Source organism: Camelina sativa, chromosome 17, assembly GCF_030686135.1.
Source record: "Camelina sativa cultivar CO46 ecotype springtype chromosome 17, ASM3068613v1".
Classification (NCBI taxonomy): domain Eukaryota; kingdom Viridiplantae; phylum Streptophyta; class Magnoliopsida; order Brassicales; family Brassicaceae; genus Camelina; species Camelina sativa.
Window position 1 is genome coordinate 8,966,080 of NC_141896.1, and position 22,721 is coordinate 8,988,800.

The 22,721-nt window shown below is 32.0% G+C and overlaps 3 protein-coding genes, 1 long non-coding RNA gene and 1 pseudogene across 5 annotated transcripts; 1 reads left to right on the plus strand and 4 right to left on the minus strand.

Moving 5' to 3' along the window:
* Nucleotides 1–2,237: 2,237 nt before the first annotated feature.
* Nucleotides 2,238–6,157, minus strand: LOC104759030 (putative F-box protein At1g20795). Its single transcript, XM_087494321.1, has 3 exons — nt 5,985–6,157; nt 5,570–5,637; nt 2,238–3,076 (listed from the first exon to the last, which is right to left on the minus strand). Exons 2-3 carry the CDS (start codon nt 5,591–5,593, stop codon nt 2,264–2,266), a joined length of 837 nt encoding a protein of 278 aa, XP_087350447.1. The 5' UTR covers nt 5,594–5,637; nt 5,985–6,157; the 3' UTR covers nt 2,238–2,263.
* On the plus strand, nt 3,541–5,431 carry LOC147923426 (uncharacterized). The gene is made up of 3 exons (XR_015586239.1): nt 3,541–4,426; nt 4,524–4,635; nt 4,800–5,431. It is a non-coding gene; the product is annotated as an uncharacterized LOC147923426 (long non-coding RNA).
* Nucleotides 6,158–7,077: 920 nt separating the features above from the next.
* LOC104759316 (putative F-box protein At1g20800) lies at nt 7,078–7,630 on the minus strand. The gene has a single exon (XM_019239366.2). The coding sequence runs from the start codon at nt 7,628–7,630 to the stop codon at nt 7,115–7,117; it is 516 nt and encodes a 171-aa protein (XP_019094911.1). The 3' UTR covers nt 7,078–7,114.
* Nucleotides 7,631–12,505: 4,875 nt separating this feature from the next.
* Nucleotides 12,506–14,667, minus strand: LOC147923427 (putative F-box protein At1g57580 pseudogene; annotated as a pseudogene).
* A 396-nt stretch (nt 14,668–15,063) lies between these two features.
* Nucleotides 15,064–21,198, minus strand: LOC109130045 (putative F-box protein At1g20795). 2 transcript variants are annotated; one of them, XM_087494072.1, is made up of 3 exons: nt 21,060–21,198; nt 17,160–17,168; nt 15,064–16,791 (listed from the first exon to the last, which is right to left on the minus strand). In XM_087494072.1, exons 1-3 carry the CDS (start codon nt 21,173–21,175, stop codon nt 15,327–15,329), a joined length of 1,590 nt encoding a protein of 529 aa, XP_087350198.1. In that variant the 5' UTR covers nt 21,176–21,198; the 3' UTR covers nt 15,064–15,326. The 2 variants fall into 2 exon arrangements, with proteins under 2 accessions (XP_087350198.1, XP_019094804.1); XM_019239259.2 differs by lacking the exons at nt 17,160–17,168; nt 21,060–21,198 and adding exons at nt 19,020–19,087; nt 19,412–19,591 and having other exon boundaries at nt 15,064–16,922.
* Nucleotides 21,199–22,721: the final 1,523 nt, after the last annotated feature.

Sequence of the window (22,721 nt, forward strand, 5' to 3'; positions counted from 1 at the left end):
AGCAAAAGCTGTTCCAAATAGCCAAACCAGCAAATCATGGATTATATATGGTCTTTCCCTAGGGAGCGCGTGTTCTCCTCAGGCGAAGAACTTCAAATTTACATCACCGGACAAGATTGCCAGCATCTTCACAAGGACTTGATACTTTCTTATGGAAATCAGGCAATGACACTTCCACACTGTAACTCCAACAACACTTGACAGCTCCTTCGTGATCCTCCCTACAGTTCGTTGAATTATATGATACTAGGAATAGGCTCGCGCGATGCGCGAGATATATTTCATTTTTTTAATTATAATATATATTAAATTTAGAAATATATTTTTGAAATAGACTTTTTAAGAAAAGTTTATTTTTAAAATGTTTAATATGTGTTCCTTTAGATGTATGATTCTTAAACAAAACATATTAGAAATATTTTTGATTAAAATAATTAAATCCTTCAAAGTTTTGTTCTTTTGGATTTTATTGTTTAGTGATAATTTATTAGGTTCTTAGAGGATCTCCAGTCCCACTCTATTTTAAAGTCAATACTTTATTATAGAGTAATATTTGCTTCAGCTCTATTCTATATCTTACTCTAAAGTAGAGTAAATGGTAGGCTTACACTAACTCTATTTTAAACTCAAAAATGGAATGATACATTGAAAAATAACTATGTTCTATCTTAGAGTAAAAAATAGAATATATATTGGAGATAGTCTTACCACAAATGAATGTGTAGAGACCATATATAAGACATTCAAAATGAAAATTTAGTATTGAAAATACTTTACAAATATTACCAGATACATCTCATCTTTCCCTACATCTTTTCGAAAGCTTTAATATATGGATGCGATCAAAACTTATATGATGATTTGCTAGATCTCTATAACCAGAAAATTATTGTGAAACTCAGTAATCATGAAAATAAATAAATAAAAATTACGTTTTAGTCTCAATCGTAAAGAAAACCTATTGATAAATATTGATCTTTTTGCTTTTACAACTATATATATTCTAGTTTATCAATCTTAATATTTGATTTTCTTTTTAACTCCACAATATGTTGCTATAGTTTGATTATCTTCAATTAGCCTCCTAACAAATTGCTTTTGAATTAGAAACCCTATATGAATGTTGAAAATGTGTTATACTTTTATGATGATGGGTTATTTCTCGGTCCTTAACTATATTCTTATCCATTATGTTCTTTCAATTCTCAAAAAGTGAACTCTCCAACCAATCGATAAACTAAACTTCTGAAACCTGAATTTTCTATTATACTAATGAGATTATGAATCTAGCCAATATGTTTTACATAGAGGAATTACCAATGATTATTTTGAATGATTAATAAGTGTATTCCCGATTTACCATATGCTCTAGTGTTTACTCTCTAATCTCTTAATTACCCTTAATATAATTTTTTTGGAATAATGCATATTAAATATGGCTCATGTTATTAAACTTTTTGAAATATCTTAGACTATATCTCGCATTAAATTATGAATAAAATTCATGAAAAAGTGTGTTTCAAATTTAATACTTTTTTAGATTCGAGATATTATCTCTATTTGCTAATCATTTAAAAATAAATAGTATAATTACCTTTAAATTAAATTTGGAAACTATTGTTTTCTGTTATTTCACGGGGTGATTAAGCAATTATATTATGATACCATTATGTTATTTTATTTTCTTTTAGTACATACATTTTACAAATTGTCAACCAGTAACTTATAGAATATTAAATACAATAATTTTATATGAGTTTGTCTTTAATACAATATATGTGATTATTGAATACAATGTAATTTTTAAAATATATTAGAACATATTCTGTATTTTTAAATTAGTCTATCATAAATTAATTTGGTTTCAGTTTTTACTTTAAAGTATAAAAACATTTTTGGTTTTAGTTGGTTTGATCAATAGTTTTATTTTTAGGTTATATGATATATGCTTTCATTAGGAAATATATTATATGTTTAAACATAAAGTTGGTAGAAACATATTTTTAAGCATATATTATATGTTTAAACTGAAAGTTGATAGAAACATATTTTTGTAACAATGTTAAAAAAAAACTTTTAAGCAAACTATACACAATATAAAACAAAAATGAAGTATATTAAAAAAATTAATTTTAAATTAGTAAGAAAGACATGTGTCACAAATATAGAGCGCCAAGTGTCGCATTGGCAGATAAAGTTAGAAAAAACCTTCTCATACTTTATATAAGATGGTTCAAGAAGGCAAAACCACGGTTCAATTTATTCAGTTCAATTTTCTCAATATATATCCTAAAAGAAGAACAATAAACAAGCATACAGTAATGATGGTGGGTAACTTGATATGAAACTTGATATGAACCAGCCGTGCTTGCTCTGTTTCTGGATTGAAAGCTAAAATGCTTCCGTCATTTCTGAGCCAGTGAAGAGATCCGTCCAAGTAAAGCGGTTTCTTATCCGCCATTAGTTTGCTTGCGCTGCAAGTAATAGTTGTCTTCGACAGTCTCCAACAAGAAGCCCCTGTGCTGATCTCGAACTGATACACTGTTTCGTCAGGATTCGAAGCGGCCTTAGTATCTTCTTTTATGATAACAACTTTGAATCTCTGAGTTGTTTGGTCAATTTGATCAACCGCAAACCCGATGCGGTTCAGTTCCTTCGATCCGAGAATAAAGCTTACATCTTCCCTTCTGTCAGCACGAGAAAGAAACTTCGATTTAGAGTGATCAAGGAATCGATACCTCTTTGTGAGCGGGTTGATGACACAGAGACCATCCATTAAGAGTAGGAGGAGGCCAGAACAAATTGAGAGAACCCGAGTCTTGACATCTAAGGGATCTTGGTTGCGGAATAACATAGAACCGCGAAAAGGGTAGCAGAAGAGGAGGGTTGAGCCAATGCTAGAGATGTGAAGCAAACCGGTTCCGACACGAGACATGTATTCGGATCTGAAGATATCATCGGATATGTAAGAGTTGATATATCGACCCGTGCATTGCATCATTGCCAGAGATTTCGGATCCAATCTGAAGAGAATCTGGTCGAGGAGATTATAAGGTAAGGCCTCCATGGTCGAATTCTATAGGGAGGACACAAAAAAAAAATGAGTGAGTGCAAGAAATCAGGGTTTTTGATTACTTAATTTGTTTGTTTCGAAAAAAAATGAAATATTTATGATTTTTTTTTTCCTTTTTTAACAAAATGAGTCAATGACATGTATAAGTGAGGGTTATTGGTTTAAGATTTGAATAGAGTTTTAAAGATTTTAAATGTTATGTAGAATCTGTTGTTATTAGATCAAGATTTTGTTAAACTCTGTTAAAGTTTAGTATTATTAGTTTGTGATTTGTAAAAAGTCATTTAAAATCTTAACAAATCTTGGTTATTGGATTCAGACTTTTATAAAGTCTTTAAAAGTTTTGTGTTATTCAATTAAAACAAAAGAATCTAGAATTGTTAATGAGTTCAATTATTATGTTATTGGTTCATGATTTTAGACACTTTCTTTACAAAATAAAGTCATGGAAAGTATCATAAAAATACAGGAATTGTTTGGAAGACTTTACTAGATTTTAAAAAACTAATCAACAAAACTCTCTAACAATCTTAACCAATCTTTCACTTATTCATTTTTAATGATTTTGTTGAACTCTTCAAAAATCTTCATAAATCTCAAACCAATACCACCTCCTTTTCTGACTACAAAACCGGAAAGGCCTACGTTCATTCATTAACATTTTCAAACTTTGTTTTTGTCAAACATTTTCAAACTTAAAAGTATACTCAGAATTTATATAAATTCTTGGAATTCAAATAGATTAGATATTGTAATAAAGTTATAAAAACCGGTATCCATATAAAAATCATTGGAAACTAACCAGCTAGTTCTGTGCTTACTAAAAAGTTCAAAAGATCAAAGACTATTTTAAACTTTTCAAAAAAAATATGCTTAGATAAGAAGGATCATTAAATATGTATTAATAACCCAAAGATTCAAGTGAAGGTCTTAAGGAAGTAGAGTAAAGTGTCTGTAGACGATGCTACAATTCAACTAATTATGTGTGATGTATTTTTAAGTATATAGAGATTATCAACACAGTACAATTTCTCTAGATTTTAATTAGCAACTTTTGTTTCACTAATTGTTTTTTGTTCATTTGATATAGTTGGACAAGATTGAAACAACGATTACTGAAGATCTGTTCGAAACTTTCAGATAATCAAATTGATGAAAATGATTGGAAAATATTTTCAAGTTTTTATGTCTGTTACAATGATAGACGTCTTAAGCACACTGATTGTGATTACATGATCATGTTCACCAATGAAACTATCGTTGAGAATTCAGCAGTGATTTCCAATAATCACTTTTTGATTTCAAAAGGCTTGATAGAGTTAGGATATCATGCTATGAGAATTCTCCCATTAGGTAATTAGTTTTTATACATAATCGTTTTTGTACATTCTTATATTTTATTCACTTTGTGTAATTAATAATCTAATAAAAATATTTATTTTTTAATCAGCCATAATGGGTGAAGTCGTGAATGTCGAACCTCTCATTCATGTACATGATCCAAATGTGGAGGTTTCACAAGAGATGATTAGGATCTTGAGGTTTTCTCTGAGAGATTTGAGGTTTGTTAACATTCCCACTGAATTTGCGAATATATATTTCAAGATGTGCTTAAATTAATTACATACTGAAGGCATGTTTTGTGTAAACTATAGTGGTCTTCATATACAGTGTATGACATATAATGACTTGGCTGATTTCTTTACCAACAATTGGTTCGCAACAGGATGCTATCATGTTGTTGCAGTTCTGCAGTTTTGGCATGTCAAATACCAAAGTGGAGGTATTTTAATATAACTTTATGATTAATGTTATGGTACATTAGTATTTAGAGGAATATTTTATGGTAAATCAGCCGAATGTTTATAATACAAGTTCTATCGTTATAGCACATTAGTATTTAGAGGTATATTTGATGGTAAACGCCGAATGTTTATAAAACCATTGTAATCTTTTAAGTTTTATATACATATTATTTTAATATGTGAAAGAATGGAATTGTATTCTACACCATGGGTTTCAGAGATTCATTTTGATCCACCAGTTGCAAAGGTCGGAGATTTGAAGAGGTGGTAACACCTATAATTTCATTATTGATATATATGACAAAAAAAAATGAAAGAAAAACTGACTAACGTTGTCCAAAACTATTATGCATGCTTGAGTACAACCAAGGTTCTAAAGATGGCGGAAGTGATTAAGAGAAGTTTAGTTTTTAACATTCAATAAGACACATTGTGTGTCCTCCTGTTTAAGTTTTAAGATTTGAAGGTTTAAGTTTTTATTTCAAGATTTTAGTTTGCATTTCAAGGTTTGTGTTGTGAGAGATATTTTGTTTTATTTGAAGTGATTTATGGATTTCAGATTTCTTCTGTTTAAAGTTAATTTACTTTAAGAACACTAACCTAATAAACATGCTTATGAACACAAACAAGAACACAACTGAATTAACCATAAACAATAAGAAAAGTGACTCGAATATAGATTACAACTTACGTTTTTGATAGCAGTAGGTTGCATATATCCACGTTAGTAGTCAAAGCACCAAAAAGACATATTATTTTCTGCAAATGTATACATGTTTAAAAGGATCATATAATATGCAACCAAAAGAGACATAGTTGCGAAGGTAAATTTGTATATATTATAATTATATAATAAGAGAACTACGATTTAATCAAGCTGTAGGGATTGAATTTATAATTTCACAACGGTTCATAATCGTGAAAATTAAGAATCTCACAGATTTCAAATTGAAAATTTTAAACATTTTAAATTGAAAAAATTTAAACGATAGCTATAGATTGTAGGAACAATTAGTACTGAACAACTTTAAACAATTTATATTTTATTACATGGGTAAGAATCTAACTAAAGCTAATTACCGATTATGAAAATTCTATAAACTGACCTCTATCTTAAATCTCAACTGGTTTCTCTCCTAATCCAGCATCAACGGATTGCTTCACTTGCATCAATGATGTCTGATTTTTCGGAAAACAAATCAGAGATTTGAAAACTGAAAGAATTTGTTGTTATCGCAGTGAGCAGACGAAGAGATCGAGTTTCATCGTTTTTGGATTCGGCGATTGAAGAAAAAAATAGATATATATATATAAATATATATATAATCATTTAGGGTTTTCGACTGTGTGCCGTGGACTGGGCCATTTACATTGGATCTTAGTCGATATTAATTGTAGTGTATTCTCTAACTTGATAATTTGCTTAATGGATTGTGGATGGGCCATTAAAAGTTATTTGGGATCACAAAGAAAGCATATAATTATTCACTTTTACATTACATTGCTAATTTAATTAATAGGGATGTTCTACTTTGGGTAAAAAATTTGGTTATGATGACAATAATACTAATTAACCCCTTACACTTAATTACATTACATGCTAATTCTAAATTATATATAGTCCAACATATGTACTTTATCTCTATGTTTTAAAAATAAACCAATTAATATTATAATATGATTCAAATTACACTATATTATTTAAAATCCCAAATTGTTGTAATCATATAACTCAAAACAAAATATTATTCCCCCGCACCACCAGCGTAGGTCATTATCTAGTTAAACATGTATTGCTATACCAGAGAGAAATAAAAATATACAGTATATATAATTTGTCGCTAAATAACTATTGTATAACCTCTTCATTAACCAAAAAAATTAGTATGTTGATCACCTTGATACGAAATTTGTCTAGTTAACTCTTATCTTTTGTTTATTCCCTCCACGTCTGTGAAACTTGAAAGAAGACTCAATCCATCATCATATTCATATTCAAGCTTGTTAGCTAGCCTTTCCAACTATAGTTACTTTGCGCACTTAAATAAAATTAAAACACACAAATTAAAAATTAGTACAAAAGACAAAGGAAAACATAACTCTTAATTTTTTTAATTTTTTTCGTCTTTTTTATCAATCATCACTTGAACTCTTTAAAAAAAAAAAAAAAAAAAAAAAAAAAAAAAAACATAACTCTTAATTAAACTTCTATTACATCAACCAATACGAATTTTGTCTACATGACTCTTCTTCTTTTGTTGATTCTTCTCTTCACGTCTAGGAACTTGGAAGAAGGCTCATCCATCATCATCTTCACTTTTGTTTCTTCTTCGATCATCAATCTTTTTCCAACTCTCTTTTCCTTTTTCTTGAAGAGACTCTGAGCATATGGTGAGATTCCACTAATCAGGCTCATTATTTTGCTCATAGAGGAGATGTGTTTATCATCATTATTAACATCAACCATCGCCACGTCGACGTCCATGGACAAAGACGGTTTGGACTGATTAGTCTCTCGTTTACCCTCGTACCACCGTGGAATCCAACCCATAACTCTCCACTTGTTAGCTCTCAAGTGGTACCCATCAACCGTTCCCTCGTCGTAACACTTTTTCCTAAATACAGATTTGAAATACGGATCATCCGATATATGCGTCTTGATAGATCGATCCGTGCATTGCATCATCGCAAGAGATTTGGGGTCGAGTTTGCAGAGAATCTCTTCAAGGAGGTGAAAAGGTAAGCTATCCATGGTTGTTGCTTCTGATCACGTTTCATTGCGTATATATTTTATAGACGTATACTTGTTTGGAAAGATATTCCCAATTACAGGTTAAAGAAAAGGAAAAATTTCTAATGGGCTAATGGAAACTAGCTATTACTATTTTCTTTTTCCCATAGGCTTTAAAACTTTTTTATTTTTTTATCTTTAAATATATTAACAAAACAAAATTTCAATCAATATTGGATTAAAAGTTTATTTTATTAACAAAAGTTTGAATATATAAACAAGAACCGAGAATATTAAACAATTTCTGTAAGCGCTCAGTGTTGTTGAATGACCTAGAATTTCCAAAAGTGTGGAAACAGAGTAAATTGGAGGCATATTTGGAGACGTGAAGCAAACTGGATCCGATACGGGAATAGTATTCACTTTTTAAATTTGGGTCCTCTGATATATGCGATTTGATGGATTTGTTTGTACATCGCATCTTCACCAAGGATTTGGGATCTAATTTGAAGAGAATCTCGTCAAGGAGATGCAAAGGTAATCTCCTCACGATTTAGGGCTTTTTTAAAGTGTAAATTTAACATATGTTTTTTTTTTCCTTTCAAGTGTGTTATGTGCAAGTTATATATATACTAACACACTAGATTTTAACCCGCGGTATACTGCATGTATATGTTTTTATTTTATTTTTTATATTGTATTTATTTGTTAAATATTGGATGTTTTGTAAATAGAAGAATAACCAAATTTTCCGGCCGTTTGTGCGGCTAAATTTTTCTATTAATTTTTTAACCCGTAATATACTTAATGACCATTTGTTTGTCATATTTAGTTTATTTTGTTTAGCGTTTGAGATTCTATTTTGATTTTTAATTATTATAACAAAAAATAAGAAATCTAAATACATAATAAGTCATTTATACGCTATAATTAAGTCACATTTTTATTAATGATTTAAATATTTTACACAATCTTAGTTAAATCAACTTGATTTTATATGCCAAATATTCTAATATTAATAGTGTTGACAAATAATAAAATGAGGATTTAATCCATATTAGCACAAATTTAATGATATTTTATTAATTCCAACATGTCCTTTTTATAACTCATAAGATAAATAACCATATTATATAGTATTTTTTATATTTTATTTTACATATTGTAATATTTTAAAATTTTAATAAGTTTATATCGATATTAATAATAATATTTAAATAAATATGAATCGATGTTCTTCTTACGTTAAGAATCAAATCTCACAGATTTTGGAAAATAAAATGAGAATCAAATTGTTGTTTTCTTTGTTGCAAAGGATTCAAACATAGAATATCTTCAAAACATAATAGAAAGTGTGGTTAAATATATCATAGTTTCTGTTTCCATATTGATTGATGTAATTTTTTAGTTGGAATGGAATGTAAAATATTTAGGAAACAAAATCTAAAGTAATTCTATTTTTGGAAAAATTTTAGGGATTAACTTTGTAAATAAGTACAAATAAAATGGTAGAACCCAAAATGTACTTCAAAAATATATATATATATATATATATATGAGTATATGACTAATGTTTTGCATATTTTAAATCTTTATCCCTTATATTTATACATTAATTAAATTTTAACCCATGTTCTAGCATTTGATTAATAATATTTAAAATTTATGCTAATGTTGTTATAACCCGTTTTGAAATAAACCCTGTTTTATGATATTTTTAACATTTATAAATCTAAAGATTCATAATATTTTAAGTTTTATTAAGTTTAACATAGAAATAATCATTTTTTTTTTGAAATGGTATTAAAATATAAAAAGGTATATTTATTTTATTTAATAATTTAGGTAGAACTAATTAGTTTCTATAAATACATTTCAAATTTTTTTATAACAATTAAACCAAAATGTATGGCATATGCTCCTCTAACAATGACTATGTATAACAATTAGTTTCTATTAAAAAATGAATTTAATTAAATATTTAATATCAGTGGCATTCTCAGTAAATAGTATTGAACTTCATGTTTTATTTCATAATTAACTCCAAAAATCTTATTATATAAAGTTGGGTTTTGAAAGTTAGTAATTAACAAGATTTTGACATGTGTCAAGTTATCAATCTCAGATTTTGACATGTGTAAAGTTAATATTTAATAGGAGAAATTTGATTACAGCAAAAATAAAATATTTTATTTTTAAAAATATTAAAAATGTGAAAAGATAATTATTAAAATTACAGAATTTATAAAAAAAATACAAAAAAATTTTAAATAACTATAAGGAGATTATGTATATATATTTCATAAAATTCAAAATTATAATATTATATACTTTTTTAATTTGAAGTTATTGATTCTACAAAAAATAGAAAATGAGATTAAGGAAAATAAACAAGTAATTATTAATTCTAAATTTTGTAAATACTCAGTTCTATATAAACATAGATCGTCTCATATTTAAATAATTTATTCAAAAACACTGATTTCAACTTTGTTTAATTGGTCAATTTTCTTTAATGGGAAGGTAAATTTTTCTTATTTTTTTAAACCAAAATTTTCTCATATTTTCTCCTATTTCAGTTGGGAATAGGTAAAATTAATATGTTTACCGAAAAAAAAAGATTAATATATGTGTCTTTTTCCTAATACTGTATTTTAAAATTTATTGTAATATTTCGATTATTTTATTTAATTTATATTTTCATCTTTGAATTATTTGGAATTCATATATTATCGTTCTTATAATTTTCTATTGTTTCTTTAATTATGTCAAATTAATTTTCTTCAAATTTCTCAACCTTGATTGGTTGGTCATAAACCCTTCTTTTTTTTTTTTTTGCAAACATAAAAAATAGGAAAAGAGATTAAGGAAAATATACAGTTAATTATTAATTCTAAATTTTGTAAATACTCACTTTTATATAAACATATATCGTCTCATATTTAAATAATTTATTCAAAAACACTGTTTTTAACTTTGTTTTATTGGGAAATTTTCTTTAATGGGAAGGTAACTTTTTCTTATTTTTGTAAACCAAAATTTTCTCCTATTTTCTCCTTTTTCCGTTGGGAATAGGTAAGATTAATATGTTGACCCAAAAAAAAGATTAATATATGCATCTTCTTTTCTTAATACTGTATTTTAAAATTTATTGTAGTATTTTTCGATTGTTTTATTTAATTTATATTTTCATCTTTGAATTATTTGGGATTCATATATTATCGTGCTTATAATTTTCTATTGTTTCGTTAATTATGTCAAATTAGTTTTCTTCTAATTTCTCAACCTTGATTGATTGGGCATAAACCTTTTTTCTTTTTTTGCAAGCATAATTGTTACCATTATTCATTCAATCCCAAAGAAGCTTATCAACCTAATGATGGATAAAATAAGCTACTCAAACACAAGCTTACAACAAACATAGATAGATAGATTGGAAAAACATAAACTATCGTTGTTGATAGATCTATAGGAGCTCAAAGACTGTGACACCCTGGTTTGCGGAAATGTTTAAAAGAATTGATTTGGCCACATATGTCACCAAAATGCAATTATTTTTTTGGTCAATAGTCCTGAAAGAACTTCATGATGGGTGACCTTCCTAGAAGTGATTGTCGGAACTGTGCGAGTGAGGATATAACACAGAAAAATATCATTTGTTGATTTGTAGGGTCGGTAAACAAGTTTTTAAGGCTTCCCAGACATAACAAACCGGTCATCGAATATGGGTGGGTCCACGGGCTGGAAATAGATATAGGGCCCATTTAGGACGGTGGGCCCATGGACTGAGAGTGGACATGGGCTCACTAAGCCAGTTGGCGGTTGAGGCGTTACAGAGATAGAGACTACATCATGGTGTGTCAAAGACCCTTCCACGAATACATTGGGAAATTTAACATTAGTTACTATCAAAAGATTTGTGAAGTTAGAAAAAAAATTTTACTTTCATTGTTTGTCAGAGGCTCGGAGCAAGCCATTTTGAGATAGCAAAAAGACGTGAACATGTTCTCTCCACACAGGAGGAGGACAGAGCCGAGGTTCTCTCTATGGTGGAGAAGGTTGGACACAAGGTTATCTCCTGGGGAGAGGAAGGTGGAGGAGGTTGGACGCAAGGTTTTCTCCTTAAGGGAGCAAGGCGAAGCCAAGGTTCTCTCCATAGTGGAGGAGGTTGGACACAAGGTTCTCTCCCTACGAGATGAGGGTGGAGCCGAGGTTCTCTCCATGGTGGTCATACATTATTGTGATGATACATAATTGATTAGTATATTATGTAATATATTTTTTATTCAAAATATTTTTGAGCCAACAATTTTAGTAATAAAAAAATATGGAAAAGTGAAATTAAAATAGTTGGTTTAATGTGTTCATATAGACATTTTTAGGTGGTGATAAATAATATATTTGTAACATAGATTATATTTAGGTGTAAAAAAAATACACTTTTAATAGTAACATACATAAAAGATTTGTAAATCGATATAAATCGGTATATTATAACAAAAATAAAATTTATAAATAACATACAACAAATTTTAATATATTTTTTCTTAAATTTAATTTAATTTATAAAATTTTGAACCCGGGCGGGTCTTCATCTAGTGTATATATAGATAACATAAGCGACACTAGATTTCACAACATTTATTTACAACTGCCCCTCTCTTATTTTTATTATTTAAAAGACAATGTTTACAAATTAACTAGTAGTCACTAGGTCATCGAGTTTGGTAGCTTCCTACGAAATCAAAATATGAGAATTTAGAATCGGAGAAAGGTTGCAAGCTCGTATTTATACATATTCCTCACGTGAATCGTACGACTTTGTCCACTTCTTCCTTTGCCGGGTTGTTTGCACGTCAAAGAAGATCTTGGAAGGCATCCATCATCCCTTGAACATTAGTAATTTCGTTGCTTCTTTAACATTAGTTTAGTTTCTTCCTCTTCAATCGATCTTTTTCTAAGTTGCGTTTCCACTTTCTCCGATGAAATTCCAACAACCAATCCCATAATCGAGCTTAGAGAGGAGATGCGGTCGTAACCATCACAAGGCTTCAGCTTCTCATCCAATCCAATCACAGATGAATAGAACGACGGTGTAAACAGATAAAAGTCCATGTTTGTACGGCACCAAAATGGGATAGAACCCATTGCTCCCCACTCATTAGCTCTCAAGTCGTACCGATGAACCACTCCGTCAGAGAAGTCACGATTCTTCTCCCTCAACATTAAAACCTTTCCGTTGTAAGCCACAACGTCCCAGAAAATGAGTCTCTTTGCCTCCGCCACTACGTTCCTTATCTGCCTCACTAGAACCCACTTGGGATCGGTGAGAATATTCTCGAGGGAGTAAACGTAAATTACTTCCTTCGTCGGCCATACCAGCGTGAGTTTGTTATCGGCTGCGGCAAACAATGTTTTCACGCTCAGTTCTTGGGGATATCTTATTGGATCCTAACCGAGAATTGTATTCAGATTTAAAATACGAGCCTTCGGATAGATGTGAGCGGAAAGATTTATCTGTGCATTGCATCTTCCCAAGAGTTTTGAGATCCAGTCTGAAGAGAATGTCGTCGACGAGATGCCAAGGTAATCGATCCATCGGAGAAGGAGCAAAATTTACAGAGCTGTTGCTTCGCCTTTTCAAGTATGATTGTATGGTTAAGACTTAGTGATTTGGTGTTTCTGATACTCTAATAATATATATATATATATAGACTAGATAAAGCATGGTTTACTATTTTAATAGGTTGACAAGAAAAAGGAAAAATTACAATTCCCTTTTCCTTTTGGCTTTCTTTTATTATTAAAAAGTTTTAACAATTTTTACAAGAAAGTAAAGTTTCCCAATACCGGTTAAGAGTCATTGTCGAACATTTTCGGATGGAGTTCAAAAATATATTAACCTTTTTCCGAAAAAATGTGCATAATGATACTGTTTGTACCACTTCAAACTGTAATAATGGACTACTCCACAAGCTCAAAGACGAAGCGTACCATTTTCTCAACTGCATTGTTGGCTATGATTAGTTTGGTAAAGCGACTACCAATTCGGTCTTTTGTTAGCATTTTTTTGGTAATTTTTTGGTCCGCGTGCTCTCGCTTGAGCAAAAGCTGTTTTAAATAGCCAAACCAGCAAATCATGGATTATATATGGTCTTTCCCTAGGGCGTGTTCTCCTCAAGCGAAGAACTTCAAAATTACATCACCGGACAAGATTGCCAGCAGCTTCACAAGGATTTGATACTCTCTTATGGAAATCAGGCAATGACACTTCCACACTGTAACTATAACAAAACACTTGATAGCTCCTTCGTGATCCTCCCTACAGTTCGTGGAATTATATGATATGGTTCAAGAAGGCAAAACCACGGTATAGGTTCGCTTCACTTTGATTAGCCTTTCGTCAACGCCCCCCAACTTGTGATAGACTTCTAACATGTGGCATCACAACAATCTTAATTTACCCACTTTGTTCTGTCGCCAGTGAAACGCATGACGCCGCCTCTTCTCTGGATGCTCATTTTTGGGCCAGCTTTGGAGTTTTTTTTTGAGTCTCACGTTTCTTACCTCAGCCTCCGTACGATCAAACGCTTCCTGCTATTGACACGGAAATTAGATGTATGGCCACTCTAGCACTCTCATAGAGTCCTTATTCTCAAGCTACTTCTTTAGGTGATTCTTTACATTAAAATCAAAACACAAACCATTAACTATGGATTGTAACAAGTTAGCTAGAGAGTGATACTTAACATTAAAACCAAACAAAACTATTATTCCCCACTACGGTTCAATTTATTCACTTCAATTTTCTCAATATCCAAAAGAAGAACAATAAACAAGCATACAGTAATCTACTGTAAAAATACAAGAGAAAACATAACTAGTTACCATCCAAGTCTAGTTTTTCTACTGGATCTTTTTCTTTTGCTGATTCTCTCCACGTTTGAGAAAGAAGGCTCACCCACCATCATCTTCGATTTCTTTTCTTCTTCAAGTCGCTTTTCATTTTTCTTAAACCATGCCAGAGCATAAGGATTGCTATCATCAATCAGTCTCATAATTTTCCTTAGAGAGGAGATGCGTTCACCATTATTACCACGAACCGGTGTCACCCTCTCGACGTCCACCTTCTCATTCAGTTCTCTCGCAGAGGATAAAGACAGTGTAAAATGGTGAAAATTTTGAAAACCATCGCACCACTGTGGAACCCAACCTACGAATCCCCACTCGTCGGCATCAAGTCGTACACATGAATAACTTCGTTCTCCCTCACCACTAAACTCTTGCCGTCGTACGCCCCAAGGTACCAGAACCTCGTCGAACTTTTGTCCACCGCTCGGTTCTGGATCTGCTTCACCAAGACCCACTTAGGATCGATGAGAATATTCCCGAGGTGATAAATGTAAATCACTTCATCCGTCGCTGATACCAATGCTGTAATTGTAAAAGCTCTGTTTTGTACTTTGGAAACTCTGATCTCATTCCATAAACGATGGTGGCTTATATAGCCTTACAAAAGCTGAAACTAGAAACTCCTAAACAGACTCCTACTTAAACGGATCACTTAGCACTAACCAAAAGACTCGGTCACTTATTGACTTAATCAAGTAAAACACGACTTGAATAACAGAAACAAAACTCAAAAACAGAGACGAGCTTGAGCACTCCTCAACTCCTTTATTCTCGGACTAACCAACTCCAACAAACCCTCCTTAAGCTAAGCTTGGTGCATCAAGCTTAGCTTACTTGCAGCAGAACAGATTCCAAGCTTGCTTCTCAGACTCTCAAAAGCTTCACGCTTCAATGGTTTTGTGAAAATGTCTGCAACTTGTTCTTGAGACCCACAATGCTCCAATCTGATCACTCCATCTCTAACCAATTCTCGCAGAAAATGAAAACGAACTCCAATATGCTTGCATCTTCCATGAAACACTGGATTTTTAGACAACTTGATTGCTGAAGTGTTGTCACAGCGAATCACAGTGCTTTCTGTTACTTCATATCCCAATTCTTGCAACATCCTCATAAACCAGACTGCTTGACAGGCACAAACAGATGCAGCTACATACTCAGCTTCGGTTGTTGATAACGTGACGATTGGTTGCTTCTTCGATGACCATGCCAGAGCATAAGGATTGCTATCATCAATCAGTCTCATAATTTTCCTTAGAGAGGAGATGCGTTCACCAAGAAACGGATTCACCCTCTCGACGTCCACCTTCTCATTCAGTTCTCTCGCAGAGGATAAAGACAGTGTAAAATGGTGAAAGTTTTGAAAACCATCGCACCACTGTGGAACCCAACCTACGAATCCCCACTCGTCGGCACTCAAGTCGTACACATGAATAACTTCGTTCTCCCTCACCACTAAACTCTTGCCGTCGTACGCCCCAAGGTACCAGAACCTCGTCCAACTTTTGTCCACCGCTCGGTTCTGTATCTGCTTCACCAAGACCCACTTGGGATCGATGAGAATATTCCCGAGGTGATAAATGTAAATCACTTCATCCGTCGCTGATACCAATGCTAGTACGTTCCCTGCGACTGTGAACAGGTTCTTCGTGATAAGTTTTGAGGGAAGCTTGATAGGAACCAGACGTGCTTGCTCTGTTTCTGGATTGAAAGCTAAAATGCTTCCGTCATTTCTGAGCCAGTGAAGAGATCCGTCCAAGTAAAGCGGTTTCTTATCCGCCATTAGTTCGCTTGCGCTGCAAGTAATAGTTGTCTTCGACAGTTTCCAACAAGAAGCCCCTGTGCTGATCTCGAACTGATACACCGTTTTGTCAGGCTTCGAAGCGTCTTCAGTAACTTCTTTTATGATGACAACTTTGAATCTCTGAGTTGTTCGGTCAATTTGATCAACCGCAAAACCAATGCGGTTCAGTTGCTCCCATCCGAGAACGAAGGTTTCATCTTCTTCTCTGTCAGCACGAGAAAGAAACTTGGATTTAGAGTGATCAAGGAATCGGTACCTCTTTGTGAGCGGGTTCACGACACAGAGACCATCCATTAAGAGTAGGAGGAGGCCAGAACAAATTGAGAGAACCCGAGTCTTGACATCTAAGGGATATTCTTGGTTGCGGAATAGCGTAGAATCGCCAAAAGGGTAGCAGAAGAGGATGTTTGAGCCAAAGCTGGAGATGTGAAGCAAACCGGTTCCGACACGAGACATGTATTCGGATCTGAAGATATCATCGGATATGTAAGAGTTGATATATCGACCCGTGCATTGCATCATTGCCAGAGATTTCGGATCCAATCTGAAGAGAATCTGGTCGAGGAGACTACAAGGTAAGGCCTCCATGGTCGAATTCTATGGGGAGGACACCAAAAAATAAAAATGAGTGAGTGCAAGAAATAAATCCAATAAATAAATAAAAGTTTATTACTTCTTTCACTGTGATTTGTCACTTGTGGTTACAAAAAAAAATCCAATAAATAAAAGTTTGTTTCGGAAAAAAAAATGAAATATTTATGAATATTATTCTTTTCCTTTTTTAACAAAATGAGTCAATACCTACATTCATTGACTCATTTTGCTAAATAAAACCGGAAATGCCTACATTCATTCATTAACATTTTCAAACTTTATTTTTGTCAAGCATTTTCAAACTTAAAAGTATACTTAGATTCTATATAAATTCTTGGAATTCAAATAGATTAGATATTGTAATAAAGTTATAAAAAATGGTATCCATATAAAAATTATTGGAAACTAATCAGCTAGTTCTGTGCTTACTAAAAAGTTCAAAAGATCAAAGACTATTTTAAATTTTTCCAAAAAAATATGCTTAGATAAGAAGGATCATTAAACATATATTAATAACCCAAAAATTCAAGTGAAGATTTTAAGGAAGTGGAGGAAAGAGTCTCAGGGTGATGTCACAATTCAACTAATTTTGTGTGATGTATTTGTAAGTATATAGATATTATCAACACAGTACAATTTCTATAGATTTTAAAATTAGCACTTATGTTTCACTAATTATTTTTTGTTCATTTGATATAGGGTGACAAGATTGAAACAACGATTATTGAAGATCTGTTCGAAACTTTCGATAATCAAATTGATGAAAATGATTGAAAAATATTTTCAAGTTTTTCTGTCTGTTACAATGATATACGTCTTAAGCACACTGATTGTGATTACATGATCATGTTCACCAATGAAAACATCGTTGAGAATTCAGTGGTGATTTTCAATATTCACTTTTTGATTTCAAAAGGCTTGATAAAATTTTTGAAGAATATCATACTGTGAGAAATCTCCCATTAGGTAAGTTTTTTTTTGTATATAATTTTTTTGTACATTCTTATATTTTATTCACTTTGTGTAATTAATAATCTAATAAAAGGATTTGTTTTTTTTACCAGACATAATGGGTGAAGTCGTGAATCTCAAACCTCTCATTCATGTACATGGTCCAAATGTGGAGGTTCCACATGAGATGATTATGATCTTAAGATTTTCTCTAAGAGATTTGAGGCTTGTTAACATTCCCACAGAATATGCGCATAAATATTTCAAGATGTGCTTAAATTAATAATATACAGAAAGCATGCTTTTGTGTGAACTATAGTGGTCTTCATATACAGTGTGTGGAATAGAATGACTTGGCGATTTCTTTACCAACAATTGGTTCACAACAGGATGCTATCATGTTGCAGTTTTGGCATGTCAAATACTAAAGTGGAGGTATTTTAATATAACTTTATGATTAATGTTATGGTACATTAGTATTTAGAGGAATAGTTTATGGTAAATCAGCCGAATGTTTATAATACAAGTTCTAATGTAATTGTACATTAGCATTTAGAGGTATATTTGATGGTAAGCGCCGAATGTTTATAAAACTATTGTAATCTTTTAAGTTTTATATACTTATTGTTTTAATAGGTGAAAGAATGGAACTGTATTCTACACCATGGATTTCAAAGAATCATTTTGATCCACCAGTTGCAGAGGTCAAAGATTTGAAGAGGAGGTAATACCTATAATTTCATTATTGATATGTATGACAAAAAAAAATGAAAAAAAAAACTGAATAACGTCTTCCAAAACTATTATGCAGGCTTGAGTACAACCAATGTTCTGAAGATGGCGGAATTGATTGAGAGAGGTTTGGTTTTTAACATTCAATAAGACACATTGTGTGTCCTCCTGTTTAAGTTTTAAGATTTGAAGGTTTAAGTTTTTATTTCAAGATTTTAGTTTGCATTTCAAGGTTTGTGTTGTAAGAGATATTTCGTTTTATTTGAAGTGATTTCTGGATTTAAGATATTTTCTATTTAAAGTTAAATTAATTTAAGAACACTGACCTAATAAACATGCTTATGAACACAAACAAGAACATAACTAAATTAACCATAAACAATAAGAAAAGTGACTCGAATATAGATTACAACTTACGTTTTTGATAGCAGTAGGTTGCATATATCCACGCTAGCAGTCAAAGCACCATACGGACATATTATTTTCTGCAAATGTATACATGTTTAAAAGGATCATATAATTTGCAACCGAAAGAGATATAGTTGTGAAGTTAAATTTGTATATATTATGATTATACAATAAGAGAAATACAATTTAATCAAGCTGTAGGGATTGCATTTATAATTTCACAACGGTTTATAATTGTGAAAATTAGGAATCTGACAGATTTCGAATTGAAAATTTTAAACGATAGCTACAGATTGTAGGAACAATTAGTACTGAACAACTTTAAACAAAATTATATTTTGTTACATGGGTAAGAATCTAACTAAAACTAATTACCGATTATGAAAATTCTATAAACTGACCTCTATCTTAAATCCCAACTGGTTTCTCTCCTGATCCAGCATCAACGGATTGATCCGCTTGCATCGATTATGTCTAATTATTCGGAAAACAAATCAAAGATTTGGAAACTGAAAGAATTTGTTGTTATCGCAGTGAGCAGACGAAGAGATCGAGTTTCATCGTTTTCGGATTCGGCAGCTGAAGAAAAGTTATATATATATATATATATATATATATATAATTTTTAGGGTTTTTGGCTATGTGTCGTGGACTAGGCCGTTTACATTGGATCTTAGTCAATATTAATTGTAGTGTATTCTCTAACTTGATAATTTTCTTAATGGATCGTGGATGGGCCATTAAAAGCTATTTGGGATCACAATGAAATCATATAATTTTTCACTTTTACATTACATTGCTAATTTAGTTAATAGGGATGTTCTACTTTGGGTAAAAAATTACCCCTTATACTTAATTACATTACATGCTAATTCTAATTTATATATAGTCTTATAAGAAGGTCGATTACGGAGGAGGAAAATAACAGTTTCACTCGGCCGTTAGCAACTAAGACTTTAAAGAAACCATCGTCAAATTCACTATTTAGTTTTTATCATCTTATGGCACATATTTCTGTTTATGTAATAATTTGCTTTCGAAGTTTCTGTAATGACCTTGTAAACTCATGTTGATATCAATGAATGAATTTATTTAGCTGAAAAAAAAAGTATAGTCCAACATATGTACTTTATCTCTATATTTTAAAAATAAACCAATTAGTATTATAATATGATTCAAATTACACTATACAACACTATATTATTTAAGATCCCAAATAATTATAATCATATAACTAAAAAAAAAAGTTATTCCCCTATACTGCCAGAACGGATCATTATCTAGTTAAACATGTATTGGTAAACCAGATAGAAATAAACATATACAGTATATATAATTTGTCGCTAAATAACTATTGTATAACTTCTTCATTAACCAAAAAATTAGTCAGTTGATCACCTTGATACGAAATTTGTCTAGTTAACTCTTGTCTTTTTGTTTATTCCCTCCACGTCCGTGAAACTTGAAAGAAGACTCCTCCATCATCATATTCATATTCAAACTTGTTAGCTAGCCTTTCCAACTATAGTTACTTTCGGCACTTAAATAAAATTAAAACACACAAAAATTAGTACAAAATACAAAGGAAAACATAACTCTTAATTTATTTATTTTTTTCGTCTCTTGAAAAAGAAAACTCTTAGTTAAACTTCTATTACATCAACCAATACGATTTTTGCTTACATGACTCTTCTTCTTTTGTTGATTCTTCTCTTCACGTCTAGGAACTTTTGTTGTTCTTCTTCGATCATCAATCTTTTTCCAACTCTATTTTCCTTTTTCTTGAAGAGACTCTGAGCATATGGTGAGATTCCACTAATCAGGCTCATTATTTTGCTCATAGAGGAGATGTGTTTATCATCATTATCAACATCAACCATCGCCACGTCGACGTCCACGGACAAAGACGGTTTGGACTGATTAGTCTCTCGATTACCATCGTACCACCGTGGAATCCAACCCATAACTCTCCACTTGTTAGCTCTCAAGTGGTACCCATCAACCATTCCCTCGTCGTAACACTTGTTTCTAAATACAGATTTGAAATACGGATCGTCCGATATATGCGTCTTGATAGATCGATCCGTGCATTGCATCATCGCCAGAGATTTTGGATCGAGTTTGCAGAGAATCTCTTCAAGTAGGTGAAAAGGTAAGCTATCCATGGTTATTGCTTCTGATCACGTTTCAGTGCGTATATATTTTATAGACGTAAGGATACTTGTTTGGCAAAATAATCCCAATTACAAGTTATAGAAAAGGAAATATTACTAATCGGCTAACGGAAACTATTACTGTTTTCCTTTTCACTATTGACATATGTATATAGTTTTTTTTTTTTTATACAAGATATTATTTTTACTTTTTTCTTATGAATATATTAACAACAAACCTAATAGAATGACTGAATGAGTTTAATATTTTAAAATTCTGATATAATAAGGAAATTTTATTTATTTTTACATATATTAACAAAACAATTTCAATCAAATTAGGCTTAATAGTTTACTTTATTAGTGAAATATTTTGAATATATAAACAACTTTTTAATATTATTTTATTTTAATTTTTCGATAGGCTTTAAAACTCTTCATTTTTATCTTCAAATAAACTATCAAATTTAAATATGGCATGTGGTGACATTTTATGTTTTATTTGACACATGTCATGAAATAAGCAATTATGAAAATAAAGTTTATATTTTGAGAATTATGTAGAAATTTAAAATTAGATACTCAGATATATTAATATCAAAAACACAATTACCCACAATGTGATTAGGATTATAAAACATAAAATCGCTTATTTATTTGGAGATTTTGGATAGACGAAAATAAAAGACTACTTGCAAAAGCAGCAGGAGAGGAGGCCCTAGAAGAGAAGAGAACAGAGAGAGAGTAAACAAACAATGGCGGAGCCGGAAAGTATCAGCTTATTATCTCCGACACTGGATCCGAAATCTCCTTATTACCTCGATCCAGAGTTTACAATGGAAGACAATCTCTCGACGGTTAAACTCAGCATACCCGTGGACAACTACTTCATATGGAAGAGAGAAGCTCTTGAATCCCTTGGAACCAGGAACAAGATAGGGTTTGTAGACGGCAGCGTCGTCAGACCAGACCCTTCATCGCCGCTCTACGACGCATGGGAACAGTGTGACGAGATGGTAAAGTGTTGGCTACTGAACTCGGTGAACAGAGGCTTACGATTTACTGTGTGTATCGCTGAGACGGCGCATAGAGCCTGGAATGATCTCCGGCTGAAATTTGCAGCTAGCCCTGAATTGAAGGTCTACGAGATTCGCCGGAGGATCGCAATGATGAGTCAAGACAAAGATTCCCTCGCCGTTTTTTTGAGGAAGCTGAATCTTGCTTGGGAGGAGCTGTCCGAGTATGATCCCGTGCCGGAATGTGTTTGCGGTCGTTGCCGCTGCGAGATCTCGAAACGGATCAAAGATGGCAGAGATAGGGAGAGGAAGTTTGGGTTTCTGTATAAGTCGAACAATGACGTGAGTGTCAAGGAAACTCTTATCTCTGCCCTGAACGAAGATTGGAAGATCCACCAGCTTCGCGGGATTATCACCATGACGAGGCAAAAGGGTCGCTCGCTAGGTGTTTATTTCGAGGAAATGAATAGAGCTTGGTTGGAGCTGTCGGAATATGATCCCTTGCCGGAGGAGTGTGCGTGCGACGGCTGTGGATGCGAGGT